Genomic DNA, 18,475 nt, shown 5'->3' with positions numbered 1-18,475 from the left:
CAAAATACTGTTGAAAACTTCAGATACTTTTTCTCCTATGGTCAGCGGTGGAAAGAGGTCACCATAAAAATTCTGCAGTGCTCTGTGCAAGGACCTCTGCTGTTCAAGGTGTTTGTAAATGACATGGGAAAGGTGTGTGAGAAAGTTTGATGAATACAAAATATTTCAGAGTAGAAAAGATAAAAGACAACAGTGAGGAATGGTAGAAAGATTTTATAAGAATTAGTAAATAGTCAGTAAATTAAGGAATGAAATTCTATGGTAGTAAACATACTGTGAAACACATGGGGAAAAATAAATCCCAGCTTCATATATAAATAGGATTGAGATTTTAGGGTTATGACAGTTCCATGCAAGCGCCAGTCCAGTGATCATTACTGATCAAAACCAAATAAAATACTATTAATGAGTAGAGAAAAAAAGAGTGAACTAATAATAGAAAGCCATTTGCCAAAGACCATGGCTCTGCTATGTCTTGAACACTGTGTGCCATTCTGGTCTCCTCATCTTAAAGACAGAACTGGGAGTAGAACCAAGAAGGCTTCAGAAAAGGCCAGAAAGGAAATTCAAATGTACAGCTATAGAATGACTTCTGCACAAGGGATTATTCGTGTGACCCAGGAGGATGGTACTTAAGGCTGGAAAAGTGATCAATGTTTGTTTACTACCATGAATAGCTATAGCTGAGGCATGTACTGGTGGGCTAGAAGGAGGTTTTTTATGTAGCTAGAAATCATAAAATTTTTCACTCACTGGTATTTGTAGAAAAAATATGAAAAGTGTAGCAGCAAAGAGAAGTAATGAGGACAATGGGAAATCTGGATAGAGACTGAATTTTCCATTTGGAGAACAGAGGTTTCTCCAAAGAAGGTGGCAGGAATCAGGTTCAAAACAAACAGTAAGAGGGAGTAGAGCTGTGGAACTCATTGCTGAAGGATGTCATGCAGGTTAAAAGTTTACGTAAGATCAGAGTGGACAAATGCACAGAAGAGCAGTGTACTGAGAGTTACTGAAATGGAAAACACAAACAGAAACAGTATCTAGCAGAGGAAACTAGAGATATTTGACAGATGGGAAGAAATTAGGGGAGTATCGTATGCTTGCCATGTTCTTGCTCTTCTCTAGGCATCTCTTGCAGCTGCTATCGGAGACAGAATGTTTTTCTAAATGACTCTTTGGTTTGATCCTACATAGCTACTTTTGTGTTCTCTTTTGACACAGTAGATCAGGATTTACTGTTCCCTTCATCAGATTCATCCGAGTTTGCAGTTTTTGATCGACCAATCCACATCCTTATTCTTTTCATGTCATGTAACAAAAAGGCTTGTAACTTAAAAGCAGAGGTCTGCTTCTGTGAAATATTGTGTGTGGTTTTCTGTGTTTGTCCTCCCTTTCTGAAGTACCAGTTTGTAACAGATACAAATTCTTCACTGTGTTTTACTCCCCACTGTTACTATCATATCTTCATTAATTTTCGTTCTCAGTTTCTTTGTTTATGGTCAAGTTTCTGTAGAATTTTGGCTATGACATGTCTGGAAATTATTCACTGAATAAAATATTTCCATGCTACTAGTAACTTTGTACAGTGTGGAGACAGGTACAGGAAGAAAAATTCATCAAAGTAGAACAGCAAATTAGGTCTAGATTTTCCTTTACCCATTGCATAAACAGGTTTAATACGGGGAACCTGGATCCAGCTAAAACTTTCTGAGTGCTGTCCTGCCTTGATAATGGTCTAGTTTCTAGTTATGTCTATAAGTAGTCTCCTACCAATGCTGTATCTGAGTTATCTGACCGAGGAAATAAAATTCTGAGTTCTTTTACACAAAGCATATGCAAACACAGTGCTGCCAAATTCTTACGGTGCTGTGCCGGCAAAAATGATCTTGGTTTTGATTAGTTATTTACCTGAAGAGAGACATTTGCTACCTTGAGTATTAGATTGTTTGTTTACATTTTCATTTGCCCTCAAGTAGTCATACATTCAGAGGAATAAATACATAACTTCTAAACCAATACTGTAATTATAGATAATGAACTGTAATAGAGCTAGAATGAAGGGGAAAGAGTGAGAAATCAAGAGACATTCTGTACCTCTTTGAATGACTATTTTTTTAAATCTCAAATTGATCAGTCTTAAATTAATGTTAATACACCTATGGCTGATTTTACACGGAGAAGAGGGCCTAAATAACCACTTGAGGCCTTCATGGCCTTATGCCTTTTCAACTCTGTTTTCTCTGCTCTAAATGTTCAGGTTTGACCTGGCAAAGCATTCAGAGCTCAGTGTCTTGAATGAGAACTCCAGTATTTCTGAGACAAATAAATTGTCTGTCCTTTAGGAAGTCCTAAAGGAACTACACATATTCATTAAAATACGTTTAATGATGTTAAACACCATAATAAAAAGTTCTTCACCCTCAAAAAGGAGGATACAGAATGAGAGGAGTATTCTATTTTAATGGAGTAAAAAATGAATTGCAGATGAATTCCTGCTTCTTTTTTATGATGCTTTGGGATATTGTGCCCAATGAAACCACTGTCTTTGCTCCTTCCTAGAAGCAGCAGAAGACATGGAATAACAATTTGTCATTATTTGTTGGAAAAGAGTTACCAGGCAGTCAGTTCCCTTTTGATATCAGTAAACTTTACCAGGTAGTGGAAATTCACACTTCCCATTAAATGTACAAGACCGGAACTGAAGGTCAGTCTGCCGTGCTTACTGAGTGCTTTCCCACTTTGTAGTATTGGATAAGCATTTCTAAATCTTTTTGGTCCTTACTGTTGTTCTATACAGACAATGCTGACATCATTCAAAACTGATTCCAGCTATGCAATTGTGGAGGAAATCCGTCTCCTCAGCCCTTTTGCAGCATTGATACATTGCGCTGTAATGGTGTTGTGGATTAATCCCGGTGGGCAGCCAAGCACCACACAGCTGCTTGCTCACTTACTCCCCTTCTCTAGTGGGACGGGGGAAGAGGAAAGGAAGAATAAAAGCAGGAAAACTTTGGAGCCAAGACAAAACAAAAATTTAATCGGTGAAGAATAAGTGGAAGCAGAGAGAAGAAAACAAAACAAAACAAGTGATGCAAAGGCAACACTCATCACTTCCCGTGGGTAGAGTGATGCCCAGCAAGTTCCTGAGCAAAAGATGGCTAACCTGCCCTAAAGCCCCCTCTTTTCCTTTTAATTGATGAGCATGATGTTATATTGCATGGAATACATATTTGTCTAGCTCAGGACATCTGCTGTCAGAGTTTAACCTGGCAGCTGGCAACTAAGCACTAAACAGCTACTCGCTCACCCTTTCCCTTCCCCTTGCCACCAGGATGGGGAAAAGGACAAAAGAGGAAATGTGTGGGTTGAGGTAAAGACAGTTGAAGGAGACAACAAATGAAAAATGCTATTAGGAAATGTGTGGGTTGAGGTAAAGACAGTTGAAGGAGACAACAAATGAAAAACGCTATTAGTAGTACTACTGCTGGTGATAACAGTAATAATAATGAATATGCAAACCAAACTATATACAATACAACGTTCTCAGCACCCGATGACCAATTCACAGTGAGTTCCCAAGCAGCAATCATGGAACCTGGAAATCATGAATTTTGCTACATTCCCAAAAATGTTCAAACTCTCAGACAAGGGAGGATTCAAACTCATGGAAATGAGTGAGAAAGAGAGCTTCCCTGCCCCAACCCCCACTCATAAACTGAGCACGACATCCGTGATGTGGAATATTTCCATTGGCCAGCTTGGATTAGCTGCCTGGCTGTGCTCCCTCCCAGCTCCTGCACACCTGCTCGTTAGTTCAATACTGGAAAACTGGAAAAAGTCCTTAATTTCACAGCGACAGCTGAAAACATCAGTATTATCAACATTCTTCTCATACTAAATCCAAAATACAGCAGCTGCTGGAGGGAAAATTAACTATATCGCAGCCAAAACCAGGACATCTGATCAGTTGTGCGCTCTCCCAATCTATCGCGCCCCTCCCCCCTCCCAATCTGTTTGCTTGGAGGACCAAAAGGGAAATAGAGAAGGCCTTGATGCTGTGTAAACACTGTTCAGCAAGAGTTAGAACATTAGTGTGTTATCAGTGTTTTAGTCAAAAATTGAATCCACAGCACCATCTGAGCTGCTATGAGAAAAATTAACTCTATCCTAGCCAGGCCTACTACAAGTGGGCCAAACTTCTCAGTGTTTCATCTAGGAGTGGCACTTGGTTGTGGAGAAGAAGGCAACTCTGAAATTTCGTGAACTAATTGACAAGGTAGGGCATGCAAATTTCTGAATTATATGCAAATATACTCAAGTAAAAGGATGAAAAAACCACCACAGAATCTAGGGTGTTCAGTGTTTTAGTTCTCCATTACCCATTTTAAACAGGCTCTTTTTTCACGCACTGCTAAAATAGGTCTATGTTTCAGTAAGTTAGTTTTCACACTGCTAAGTGCAAAATCTCATGGATTTGCATATTTCCTGTATTATTGCAGCCTTGTAGTTGGAAAGAAGAGAAAAGGAAGAAAATCATGGATTAGTTAATGTGAAAATAACTGCTGCATTTGCAGAAATTCTATTACACAGCAATGCTCTGTATTATTGGGTGTGCAAGTCTCAGAGGATACATATAGCTACTTTCAATAGCACATAGTATACTAACAGTAGATGAAAAAGCATTTGGCTGGAAAATGTTAGTGAATAGCAATGAATTCTAGAGCTATTTCATTAACCCTTGTGGGCTGTTTTGTCTAGTGCTTACAAAGACACTTGGCTAGGGAGGCCTTTAATCATGAGTGCAGTCAGTTATTCACACCGAAAATCACAAACAGAGGTCTCGGGGCTAACTACATGACCACAAGTCTTTCAGGTATTACAAAATCGATGACAGTAACAATCAATTGTATTTGTTAGATCAGGTATGAAGCAGTACAACGTGCATGGAATCTGAATCATCCATTTCCATGAAATATACTAGCTTTCAAAAAAACACATGTATTGGATCAGTCACCAACTATTTCAGAAGATACCTGCTTCCTTTCCTCAGTATTCAGTTTTATACATCTGAAAAAGAGAGACCTTCCCTTTAAAAAGTTTTTATAGCATTACATTTTGTTACATGGACCTTGTAGTGTAATCCTATGAAATGTAAATAATTGCATGCAGAAGGGAAAACAAAGGAAAAACAAGCTGTGAGCAAAGAAAAATATAGTAGTAAGCAATCTGTATCCTACCTACAGATTGCAGGTACACTCGCTCTGCTAGCTAACTGCTTATATTCGTAGCAGGTTGACAGATTCATGCTAGACAGGCACATTTTTCCTTTTAACCACATTTCTCTTCTTATTTTGCACTCCTTCCCCATATGCCACAGAAAAATTCTATTTGGAGTCACTTTCTCTCTCCCTGTGACATCTTCATTGCTGCTTCATTAACTAGTGCACCATCAGTGCATTTTATTACAGCTTCTCTCCCGGCTCACTGTGTTGATGTTAAGATGGAGCTACAAACTGTCAAAATGCTAGTCTATGTTCTAATCCTTGCTTCAATTCAAAAAAGGAGAAACTAATCTCTTTGGCACAATCCTAAAAAAACCCCATATTATATCTATTATGCTTACTGGCCCACCAACCTGAAATGCACTGGGGAGTTATAGTGTGGGATGTGACAGCTTTATTTACCTTCTTCTTTACTGTGAAAGGCTTGGGGCATACCTCTTAGGTAATCAGTGTATTAAGACAATTTAGACTGATTTTATGTATGTGTCTTCAACTGACCTTGAAAACGTACTGAAGTTAATGAAAGCATGCTTCAATTTCGTGATTGTTAGGAAATGAAAAGGCCATGCTGTGATAGATGTCCTCTGTGACATATACCTCCAGTTGTACCAGTAGGGAGGGGCCACTATTTAAATACTAGCTGGTTTGCAGTGCATTTCTTAGGTTGCGAATACATGCAGTACATTTTTAAGTGAAGAGAAAGTTATAACTGCAAGTACTATAGGAGCATGTAAATCAGTGTGAGACGATAGAGGAATAAACCAGGTATATTCAGAATCTCCTATACAGCTTTGAAAAAGGAAATAAGAAGCTTGATGGCCTTTTCAGAGCAGTCCAAATATTACAAAATGTGGGATTGTGTCTGGTGCAAATTTTTAGGGGGAATGAGATGAAGGGTGGTGTTCTTCACATCCACCCGCTGCCCCAAGCCAATTCCAGCCCTCCCTGCTACGCTCTGTCAGAGCTCTCTTCTAGTGCTGTATGTTAGACAGCGGTGAGGCTGCATCTGTTCTCTGTTTTCCACACAATTAAGGCAAAGAGAAAAAATATAAATAAGACAAATTGCTCTGACACTGAATTCTGTGAAAAACTGTCTGAAGTTTATGATTTTGTAGGAACTTAGTACAAGATTTTATCTTTTATTTTTAATGTGATTTTGCTGTATTTTTTTATTACTACTTTTCTAATACTAATCATATGTGGCCCTGTTTTTCTTGTAAATACACAAATGGCTTTCTGTCTTGCACAGATCATTTGTTGTTTTGGGGAGGAAGATGTGAAAAGAGAACTGAAGTGAGGAAGAAGAAATGCATGTCGTACTAGATACAGGCAAGGCAAATCAGTAACTAATCTTTAAGGGACTGTAAGCAATGACTGTGACCCCTCTTGCTTTAATTGAGTTACAGCACACAGTATGTACAGCTGCCAACAAAAAACTCATTAAAATTTTCGTTATTCTATTATTTATATTGTAGTTGTGACTGAAGATCCCAGGCAAGAACACAGACCAATGGGCACTCATAAAAGGACTAGTGAAATTCTCATACTATTATTAGATTTATAATGACATGGACTCTAAACATGGTCAGGTTGACACCACCAAGACAGGACCCTGACAGTGGACTCCAGAGCAGCAAAAATAAATGAATGTGACTGTGATAGTGGAAGGCACAGTAACTTTGCAGAGAGAACATTCAAGCAAGAGTACCTCACTCTGAGATGAGAAACGTCTGGTGAAAGCCACATACAGACTGAAGGATGACAGGGTTTTGTACCTTAGTTTTCGCAGTACTTCATTACATAATTATTACTTACAGGCGCCATAACAGAAGTAGCTTTCAGGAAGAAGAATGAAGTGAATGGCTGGGATTAAATCTGAAGGCCGGTGTAAAAGACTGGAAAAGGAGAATTAAGTAACAGCTACTTGGAGAGAAGAGGAAAACAGACATTTCTGTTTTGTTAGACTCAGTACAGAGACATAATTTTATTTTACAGATAAATATTCTCTATGATTTTGAAACCTGATCATTTTGGTCTCAGGTGGGAATGATGGGTTTTGTATTACACATCTCAATATATCCTTTCTTTCTTCTTCCCTTCTTTCTTTTTCAGGTTACCTGTGCAAATTTAACAAATGGAGGAAAAACAGAACTTCTAAAATCAGGAAACTCCAAATCCACACTAAAGCACATATGGACAGAAAGTAGCAAAGACTTGTCCATCAGTCGACTGCTGTCACAGACTTTTCGTGGAAAGGAAAATGATACAGATTTGGACCTGCGATATGATGCCCCAGAAACTTATTCTGAGCAAGATCTCTGGGACTGGCTGAGGAACTCCACAGATCTGCAAGAGCCTCGGCCCAGAGCAAAGAGACGGCCCATCGTCAAGACTGGGAAATTTAAGAAAATGTTTGGCTGGGGCGATTTTCATTCCAACATCAAGACTGTGAAGCTAAATCTGTTAATAACAGGGAAAATCGTTGACCATGGCAATGGGACGTTTAGTGTTTACTTCAGGCATAACTCCACTGGTCAAGGGAATGTATCTGTGAGCCTAGTGCCCCCTACAAAAATAGTGGAGTTTGACTTGGCACAACAGACGGTGATTGATGCCAAAGATTCCAAGTCCTTTAACTGTCGAATCGAGTACGAAAAGGTTGACAAGGCTACCAAGAACACACTCTGCAACTATGACCCTTCAAAAACCTGTTACCAGGAGCAGACCCAGAGCCATGTGTCATGGCTTTGCTCCAAGCCCTTTAAAGTAATCTGTATTTACATTTCCTTTTATAGTACAGATTATAAACTAGTACAGAAGGTGTGTCCTGATTACAACTACCACAGTGATACACCCTACTTCCCATCAGGGTGAGGACCAACATCTGTCTGAGACTGAAGCCTGGGGAATAAAAGAGGTCGTATGACAGGGCTGTAACCTCAAGGAGGAAGGCCACACCTATTGCCTGGAATGTGTCTACCTGCTGCTGATGATGTCAAATGGCTGCAAATATGTTAGTGGAAAACAAACTAATGTAATTTTTGCCCAGTCAGCTCCGTGTATCAATCTAGTTGTAAATCACTATGGATTTGAAATAAAACCATACACATACACAGAGACACACTCTTTTCAGCTCACATCTATTGAGATTCCTGTTAAGAGAGCTTTCATTGTCTGATATCTAAGGTTTCAGGATAACCTATCATCAAGCAAAATGGATTAACTAGACAGAGAATGGTTTCTAACGCAGACTGTTATGGAAATCTCTTTGAAAGTCCTTTGAGTACACGCCAATCAATAATCCCCACTCATGCATTCTACTGCTTGGAGTAGCTGTACTGGTAAATAATACCGTAGGAGTAAATACTTGTTAAAATGGGAAAAATGTGTGTGTAGAGCTCAGTAATCCTTATTATGTGAACACAGGAAAGCATTGTGACTTTTTTCCAGCATACAGTAGGCACATTCGAGGTGGTGTTAGGTGGCTCTTTTTCCGTGGAACGAGCCTGTTACTAGTAAAGATGGGCAAACATTTGGAATTTACATGTGAGCAGACATTCTGGTTTCATGTTTCTCTGACTCTTTAAGCTCTGATTCTTTAAACCTGGTTGAGTGTAGGCCAGCATAGCTACTTAAAAACTCTCCAGCAGATCTCTAAGAAGGAAAATACCTGGCGGAGAACATGTAAGTTAAAAGTGGCTGTCATCTTTATTACAAAATATTGTAACAAATTCAATATCCTAGTCTTCATTTGTATGAATGGTTTGTATTGTACATAATTTAACCAGTGTTATTTGAGCTGCTTATTACTATTAACTTGTAATTGTCTCTCTGCTTGTTATTGGTTAAAAACAATCAAAGAAATGAGGAATCCATTCTATCAATGTAGCTGTAAACTCCATTAAAAGACAGAACTATGTACAAAGCATTTATTCAGCTAAAGTATTGTTGAAAGCTATACATATACGACATTACAGTCTGTCTGTATTTAGATATTTTATTTCCAGAGAAAAAAATGAACTGTACATAAAAATAAAAAATCTTAAAGTTGAGTTTCATTATGTACTGTGTAGATAGTAGTTTAAATGGTCTGACAAGTGGAAAACACTCCAAGTCTGACATGGTTTTCCATCTTATCTCTTTACATATGTACATTTATCTACATATATTTACAAATCTCTGTGTGTGCATGTTTGTGTGTGTACATGTACGTGTATGAGTATGTGTGCAAATACATACGGACATATATGTAGAATATATAAAAAATTATTGGGCCCTATTCCTAGCAAGCAGATCTCGTTACTGAAGGGTCTTGCTAACTTGAGTGGAAGCCCCCACTCAGATAAGAAACTACAGGAGCAGGGCTTTCTTTAAAATGATTCATTGTCGTTTAGAAGTGGGGAAACATGGAGCCACTCTCTGCGTACACAGGCTTGCCTTTGCCTTAATTCTAGCCTCCTCTGAGGCAGTGGTCTCTCTTTATGAAACGAAGAGATCCCTTTTTATGGTACGAAGGAATTTTCTTCCTACAAACAAAAAGCTCATAGCTTTTATATATTTTTTTTCTGTATAGTGGCATACTTTACCCCAGCATCCAGATAACCAGCAACTATAACAAGTCCATGCATAAAAGAAGGCTGCCCAAAGAACTCAGTATTTCAGCTCTTATCTTTCAGCATTGTCGTTCCTGGCAATGCTGCCTTCCCCCTTCCATCCTCACTGCCAGGTTCTGTGCTCTTGTGTCAAAGCTGTGAATGCAGATATGGGTCAGCTTCCAAACATGCACAGCATCACTTCTCCAGAGTCCCAATAAACACTCCACTAATGTTTCAAGAAGTGAGAAGTTTGAAACAGTTTCCAGTTGTGGACCTCTCTTGGTGAAATGTGCAGAGCCTAGATGAGAATGAAACAAAACAAACGGGTAACATTACCGACAAATAAATATTTTCCCGTTCGTGTACGAGTAGAAGAGGAGACTTCTGCATTATATTGCTTTGGCTCCTTTGAACAGATATGCTTGTGGGAATTTCTTCATTATATGTGACATTTTCCAGGACCACCTTCTGACCCTGGACCCTGTGTAGATTTGGAGAAAGAAATGGCCCAAGCCATACAGTCCAGACTCTGATCTCATTCAGGAATATGCTGAGATATTATTTTTTTTTTCTTTGACAGGAATTGTGATTATACTGGTAGTGTTTCCTCATTTGTGCTCCATAGAAAGTAACTGTTCTGAATATAAACCATAAAGTAGTTTGTGCTATGACTAAGACTAAAATCTTGGCTCAGTTAAAGTCAATGGGAATTTTGCTGTTGAGTTCAACACAGATTTCCACTTAATAATATGTAGAATTCCAGTGTTAAATATGATTATCAGTCTTAGCAATCTGTATTACAATGGAGCATTACATGCTTTGTGTTGCCATTTATATTTCTGAAAAATGGATGTGAAATATTATCACTGGTACAGTCTTATTATTTTCTTTATTTTTTAAAACTTCCCATAAATATATGAATTATATACATTCTGGTCATGTATGTAGTTCTTTATTATTTTTTCAAGTGCCATCCATACAAAAAGAAATTATTCATCATACAATTGTTTTGATATTTTTAATTGCCGAAGTTGGTACTTTATCTGCCTCCGTCACAATGTCATATTTGTTATTCTTCGTAAGCATTGTTGAGTTTGAACTCGGAAGAGTTCTTTTGGATGTCTGATTGTGAAACAGTGATCTAGTATAAAAAATATATGTCATTTGCTAGTTAATTGCATTTAATTCAGTCTCTTTGGGAGATATTTTGTGTTTGTCAATTATGTTTAAGAATGTTTTTGGTTTTGCTGTTTGAAACAGGAATGTAATGAACACGAATGTGTTAATTTGGTTAAACAGTGTATGCATGGGTATCTGGGTCTTGCACATGAACAATGCCTTAAATAGGCCAGGTGAATTTTGCCTCACTATAACTTGCTAATTCTAGACGTAATAAAAATGTGTATCTCTAAAGCTATATTTTTAGGATTAAAGAAGGTTGAGTTATTTATTTTTAAGAAAAGAAAAGACTGGTTTTGCTCACTTTTTTAAAAAAAAAACCAACATTTGAAACATGATTTCTGTCTTATTTTCACTACATAAAGAAGACACAAACAAGGATATTTTAATGAAACCAATTATTCCTGTGGCAAAAAATCATGGATCATGCACTTGAGTAAAGATCAGTATATTAAACTTGCCTTGGATGGGTCAGTTATAAAACTTATGTGTCAGCTTCTGTGCTTTTTAAAGAAGGAATCCAGGATATAGGAAACAAGTGGTTTTACATTGCAAAAGTCACTGAATAAAATTCTAAGCAGTGATGGAAAGCTGGAGGACTTTCACTTGTTAGTTTTATCAAAATACTTCAGCATGGGACAAAAAATATACTTTCTTCCCTCCTTATGAAATCATTCATAAAGTTTTATCCCTTTCTCCCCTGTTCTCAGGTTTGCATGGATGGTAAGGAAACTAACAAATTAATCTTTACAAAGCCCTTGTCTTTTAAAGTTTCCCTCACTTAAAAAGCATGACATCAGAAAGTGTTGAAATTTGCTGTACTAATTTACAATGAACTAAGAAATATTCAAACTCCATTTATTGGAGAGCAGAATTGAAGTCTCGTAGTGTTCTGATGCATGTTAGCCTAGAGATTTAAGTAACACTACTCTAGGAATTTAGTCAGAGGGCAATTTTACTGTAATTAAATCACCACATCCTCATGCATTTTGAGTCCTATGCTGTAACTTGGAATCCTGTAGGAATATCATAAACTCTTTTGCAAATGATGTGCTAGAGAATTATGGAGGAAAACAGGGATTACAAAATATCTGCTACTTTTACAGAAAAAACAACCTAAAGCTTAGGCATCTGAAATAAAGAATTATATTTCACCAGAAGACACTGAACTGCAGTCTTAGCATCCTATGAGTCCTCCATATCCTTCCATCACAGAGGTGATCAAACTGCACTTGACTGCATCTAGAAATGGCAAAGAATCTTGTCTCTAGTGATCTGTACTTGATTCTGTGTTTAACATTGCCAGAGAGCCCATACAGCTGCATCAAGGATCTGTTGTACTAGGAGTTGTATCATACAGAAAAGTGTATACGTTACCTATTCAGTTTTGATGCCAAGAACTCCCAATTTTCAAAACAGTGTACTGCAGAGTTCTTGTAAATCAAGTGTGTATGAATTTGAAGCATATTTTAATGAAATTATTTGTTTTTAAAAAAATATGCACAGTTCTCAGAAAAGTACTATTTTTCAATACTCATATATACCTCAATGACGTACAAGCATTCCTGACCCTTTGCAAAACTTCTGATTCCACTGTATCAGTCTGGAATCCATGAGAAGCAAAGTAACTGAATCATTTTGCACATATATTTAGAAATGGAAACCTTGACAGTCATTTATATTGAAGTCCTTTGATGAGTTACCCAGTTACCACTCTATTATATGAGTATGAATACTATTTCCAAAAACATTTTGACAGTGGAAGCACAGACTATTGCCTAATAAAAGGTATTTTTCTTTTTCTTTTTTTTTTTTTTTCTTATGGACAGGCAACATTTTACTGAAATTATGCTGAAGACCACAGATTAATTAATCTTCTAGGTAAATTTGAGAATGCTGGTATCTATGGATAACATTAACCCTTTTTGCTGTTCGTGAAAGGAGAACTCATTAAAATTAAACTGTCATTTGTAAAGATACAGTAAATTGCAGAACTGTGTGAATATTGTCTTTCCTTGGGTAGTACCTGCCTGACAATATGGTCTAATATATGTAGCATGATCCCTCCAAAAGTGTTGATACATTCTATGGATATAAAGAAAATCTTTTCCTTGTTTTCTACATTCCCTGCTAATTAGTTAAAGTACTGTCATTACCAAAACTATCAAGAATATTGTTTTGTTTTGTAAAGCAGTTTATTTTCTCTCTGGAACATATCTTTACAATATTTTTATTCTGTTTAAAGGGTACAGCTGGTGGATCTCTGCTTCAGCTTGGACTGATGTCCTGTGCATAGTATACATGATTTTAAATCCCTTATCTTAGTTTACCTATGGGATAAAGAAATAAATGTAGTTTTTTGTAGGTATTTTAGATCAGGAGCAAATGAATGACTCAAACTTTAAGAGAGCTTTAGTCTCTGGTCAAGATAGATAGAATTTGAGAAGATGGACCATGTGTGAGGTTTATGCCTAGTTCAAAGTGTACTTCAGCCATGTAGCAGGCAGAGAGATTGCTGGCAGGGAAGGCTTTAGTGGTCTGTGAAATGAACTTCTGCCTGTTATTAACAGGATATTAGAGGGACCAAAAAAATTTTTATAAAGTTGAAACAGTTCATACACTTCAATGATGATGTGGAAATTAGCCATTTTTAAAAAGTAAATCAGATACTTTGTCCAGTATTTTACGGAAGCACTGCTGAGATCCTTGGAAAAGCCCAGTGTAGTTACAGAACTGTTCATTGTAGAAAATAAGTAAAGCCAATGTTGGCAGAGGCATAAATAACATGAAACCTTCAATTCCTCTTCTAGGTCACAGTAAACCAAAAGTGGGATGCAAAAGCCTACTTAGAATCGGGTAACCTGAGGAAAAATGAGGTTACTTATGGAGTGTGAATAAAAAGGTCATATTCTTACAGTATCCAGTAGCAATAGTTGTGGTGAAATTATTATGCCATATTTATGAAACATCTTTGAATTTCTTAGGTAGAAGTATTTTGACTAGTCATAGAGCAGGGAGGTCTTGAGAATAAAGCTAGAATTTTTTGCAAGGAAGTTTCAATAATTGCAACATATTCTCTCCAGTGACAAATACTCTGGACGCCATCCTACTGGAGACTGCTAATGGAGAATGGAACAGAAATAACAGAGCTGGACTGGCAGGGTCTGTGGTGATCTTGCATTCATGACAGTTTTATTTGATTGGAGTTTTTTGTTTTTGTTTATAGGAAAAGCATTTACCTAACAATCATTCAGTTTAACCTTCCAACTGTGAAGTTTGCTTATAAACTGTATGAAAGGGACTGATATGCAGGTGTATGACATTAAGCACACTGGTCTTTATTTTACTAATGACCTGTAGGTCAACCCCAGTTAAGAACGTGGCAAACTGTAGCAACACAACTTGTGTGTCAATGAGACTTTAACAAGGACATTCCCAAATGGATCTTCCCTGACTAAGGAGCAATTAATAAAAACTTTTAGCTCATGAACTTCCATATGTTAGCTTACAGTCCTTCAGAAAATAGGCATAATAATCTCTGTTGTATATCTGGTGCAGCTTTGGACTGTGTTTTTGTCAAGGGTTTACCAGTATTTTCTGGTACTAACTCCATCGGTATTATGGGTTGATAATATCTCCTCTGCATATCAGAGACTTACTGGTTGACCACCATTTCTTTCATCAAAACTGTTCCAGTAAGAAACATTTTATTATGTAATCTCTCCCTCTAACAATGAAGTCTTATCTTAAACTTTTTCTAACATTGTTCTACAAGTGTCAAGTAAATTTCTACTTTTTTTCCCTGCAGAGTATAGTGTTATTGATTTTAGATACGTGAAAGAATTTTTTTCCTCCTATTGAGGTTAAAAGCATACCTTTCATTCATTCATGGGAATCTTACAAATATTCTCCAGCTAGATAATTTTGCTAGTTATATAAATATTATATATACAGCTGCCTTTCATTAACCACTCCAGAAGAACTGTATTGGTCTTTTCAGAACAAGTCCCCTTTCCTCACTCTCTATTACAGTTAAACACTTCAAATGAATGCAATATTGTAGATGGAATCCCAATGATAAAGGGTCTTATCACCTTTCTCTAAATAAATGCCTCCACGTTCAAAGTTCCAATGGTCTCTTTCAGGTCTCAAACTGCAAAAAAGTTCTAATGAGCTCTCCACTGCAATTTTTAATAGAAATGGCAAACCTCAATTATACTGCTTTCCAGTGCTCTTTCTCATTCACCATTTGAGTTTTGAAGTAACAGTCTTCAAATATCTTAGTAGCCACTTTCCTACACCAGTATTTTCTGCAGCTCTACCTCTTTAGGCCTATTTTTAACAGGTTACTAAACTTACAGGTGTAAGAATCATCTGTGAACTTCATCAGCAAATTACTTAGACTTGCTTCGAGATTGCTGCTGTGATGTCATATGTAAGAAATGATTTATTCTTTACTGACTAATTTCTGGTGTGCTTTCTTTCCCATTTGATGTGTTTTTTCTTACTCTACTTTTTTGTGCAAAGCCATCTTGCCAGGTTCAGATCACTTGGGAGTAGTGCTCCACACTAATGTGTTTCATAGATAGGAGTGGATGAGATATATAACTACACATTTTATTGAAAATGAGCTAATGAGATGATTGTGTTAACGAATTTAGAAAAAGTAAGTAAAAAAGGGCAGTGGTACTTATAGTTAATACTCAGGTAAAAATTAAGTTTGCCATAAAAAAATAAGTACTTTATTCATAGGGCTGGGAACTGATGTAGAGAAAGTTGTTTTCTGTAAGTGTCTAAATATCACTAAAAGGCAAAGTGATTTGCTTGGAGGTAGAACAAATCAGTAATAGCATTTCACAAAATTTCTAGTAAATACATACTATTTCCATTTAGTTTCCTGCTATTTCTTGTATATTTCTAGGTAGCAGGCTAATATTCTGTTCTTTCCACCTTCTCTTATTCTCCCACAGATACTGACATTATGTTTAAAAAGGCTGTACATTGTGTTCCTTTTGTTACTCTGCTATGGCTTAGAACATCTGATGGCTTGTTGCCAGGAGAAGGCAACTAACTTTCTGTTATCCCCTTTCATGTTTTGAATTTGCAAATTTCCAGAACTTTCAGTTTAACCAGTTGGCATATGTTAAATTTACTCTCCAGTCTTTCCCTAGCAGGTACTGCTTTTTTATCTCCCAGTTTTAGATCTTTTCCATCTGCTGTCTTTGTTGAAGAGCTATGCGGTCAACTCAGACTTCTTTTTTTAGGTAAACTGGATCCTAATAGAAGATGTGTTGAATCCATTATAACATGCAAGCTGTAAATTCAGTACAGAACTTGTTCAGCAATACAGATTGTATATGGATAACCAGGAGGCACAGAGAACATCAATATTTGCTTAAATAATAAAATGGAAATGAATAAGAAAATAACACATATCAATATAAGCATAATTTTACATATATTTGTAAATATAATGTTTATTTATTAATCTTTTCAATGATAAGTATGATATCTAATCTCTTCTTACATGCAGAGAGTACAAGGAAGGTAAGTTAGATGAGACACTGAAAACTGGGCAGTAAATGATCAGACATAAAATTAAAGTCACAAAATTAAAGTCCCGGTAACTTGCTCTCAGGCTTCAATCAATAGACGTTGCTGCCCTGCAGCCAATTGCAAAGAATATATTTGAGCCAAGCACAGGCCACTAGAAGGTCTACATTTTAACGCGACTGTTAGATCTGAAGAGATAAACGAAAGGGCATTGCAAAACTGTCTAATTCTGAGCTCCTGCCCAGAACGTTTCAAGAATGCTTAGACCACACTTAAAGATGTTTGTCTAAACTATGAATTGTTTTTAGGACTCTTCAGTGTGCTTGATTCCTTATTCTCCCAAGTAATCTGGCCCAAAACTCAGCCACTATTTCTCAAGCCATATATTCTTGTGCCTTTTCCCCAGGGGAAGCTGCGCTTGAAGTGTCTCACTTTCTTTCTTGCTCTCACTCCTGTTAGAAATGAAAGTAATAAACCAATTTCCCCTCAATCTCATTGTGAACTGCTCTTGTACCCCTCAGGATGGTATACCCCAGTGCTTCCAAACTGCTAGTATCGAAAATCACCATTGCAAATGAAATGATTATTTCCTTCCAAATCCCCTTGGACTGAAAAAAATGAACAGGAAATTTTTTTACAGCATTCTTTTACATGTTAGAAGGCTGTTACCAGACCCAGCCACCAGTCATAGTTTTTCTAGACTAAGCAGTCTCAGTTCTTACAGCGTATTTGACTGCATTCCTATGACTCCTCTAAAACTTTCTTACCCTTTCAAATGTGGAACCCCACAGAAAGTAGACTATTCTGGCTGATGTCTTGCCAACAGTGAGCAAACCAGAATGTGAGTAATTGTCTACTGTTTCTTTCTATATGCTAGTAACAGTGTTGTATGTAATACCAATATCATACCAATATTTTTCATTGTTTATTACTGACTATGCTGGTTATGCTGACTACTGCTTGCTTATGCAGTAATGTTGCCCAGCCTGTAATTTCACATTTTCTATTTGTGCATTTGATTTTTTCTGCCTAAGATAGTATTTAAACTGGTAAATTGCAGTAAGATAGGGTACAAGTTTATAGCACACTAGCTTCTCTATGCCGCCTTCCACTGTGGATACTTGTAGCCTGCACTAATGCTGGCTCTGTGCAACTTGTGGAGTAGACGACATCACACAGAGCTACACTTACTGCTTAGAAAAAGTGTCAGCGTGAAAAGTTAGTACGCAGCAGCAAGCGTACTGTAAATTCATGCTTTAGTTTGCTGTACTAACCTGCGTGTGTAGACAAGACCCAAGACTAGTACACTGCACTTGTCTCTTTTGCATTTCCTGTTATTGATTTCAGACCATTCCCCCCATTTATCAAGATGATTTTGGTATTCAGTAATGTATCCCTCTCCTCTCCTTTTCTCTTTCAAAGTTACAACATCAGCTTTTCATATTCTTTAATGATACTGTAAATCATTGCAAGATGGCACAGGTGAGGTCTTAACATTGCCAGAATAACCAGGTCGGTACTTCTACTGTTACAGTTTTTAGACTACAATCACACAAGTTTAAAGAAATGATTATTTGGGGACTAAACAGGAGACTCACCAGATTATTCACCAGAAGAGATAGCTTCCACGTGTTGAGGGAATGAGATGCTTTTATCATTTACCTGCTTTTGGGAGGAAAGAAGGTCGTAAACTTTAAAACTTAAGTAGATTTTTGTGTGTAAAGTCAAGGTGGAAAAGTGTTTCTCTTGGAACTAGCCACAATTAATAAAGGCCTAATACCTTCTCATATTAATGAATGAAATAATTCTTCAGAGAAGGATATCTGTAGTCTCTTAGGGATTTACGCTGACAGTTCCTAATGGATT

The 18,475-nt window shown here is 37.1% G+C and overlaps 1 protein-coding gene across 4 annotated transcripts in view; it reads left to right on the top strand.

Moving 5' to 3' along the window:
* The window catches only part of NXPH1 (neurexophilin 1), a 151,053-nt gene extending 139,745 nt beyond the window's left edge, over positions 1–11,308 (top strand). For all 4 annotated transcript variants that reach the window (XM_075419268.1, XM_075419265.1, XM_075419267.1 and 1 more), the window contains one exon: positions 7,395–11,308. In XM_075419268.1, coding sequence (XP_075275383.1) covers positions 7,395–8,156 — 762 coding nt within the window. In that variant the 3' untranslated portion in view covers positions 8,157–11,308. The remainder of the gene's footprint in view (positions 1–7,394) is intronic.
* The last annotated feature ends 7,167 nt before the right edge of the window (positions 11,309–18,475 follow it).

This window comes from Opisthocomus hoazin, chromosome 4 (genome assembly GCF_030867145.1).
Source record: "Opisthocomus hoazin isolate bOpiHoa1 chromosome 4, bOpiHoa1.hap1, whole genome shotgun sequence".
NCBI lineage: Eukaryota > Metazoa > Chordata > Aves > Opisthocomiformes > Opisthocomidae > Opisthocomus > Opisthocomus hoazin.
Note: the sequence above shows the minus strand (reverse complement) of the source record. Positions and strands in the feature narration are given on the sequence as shown.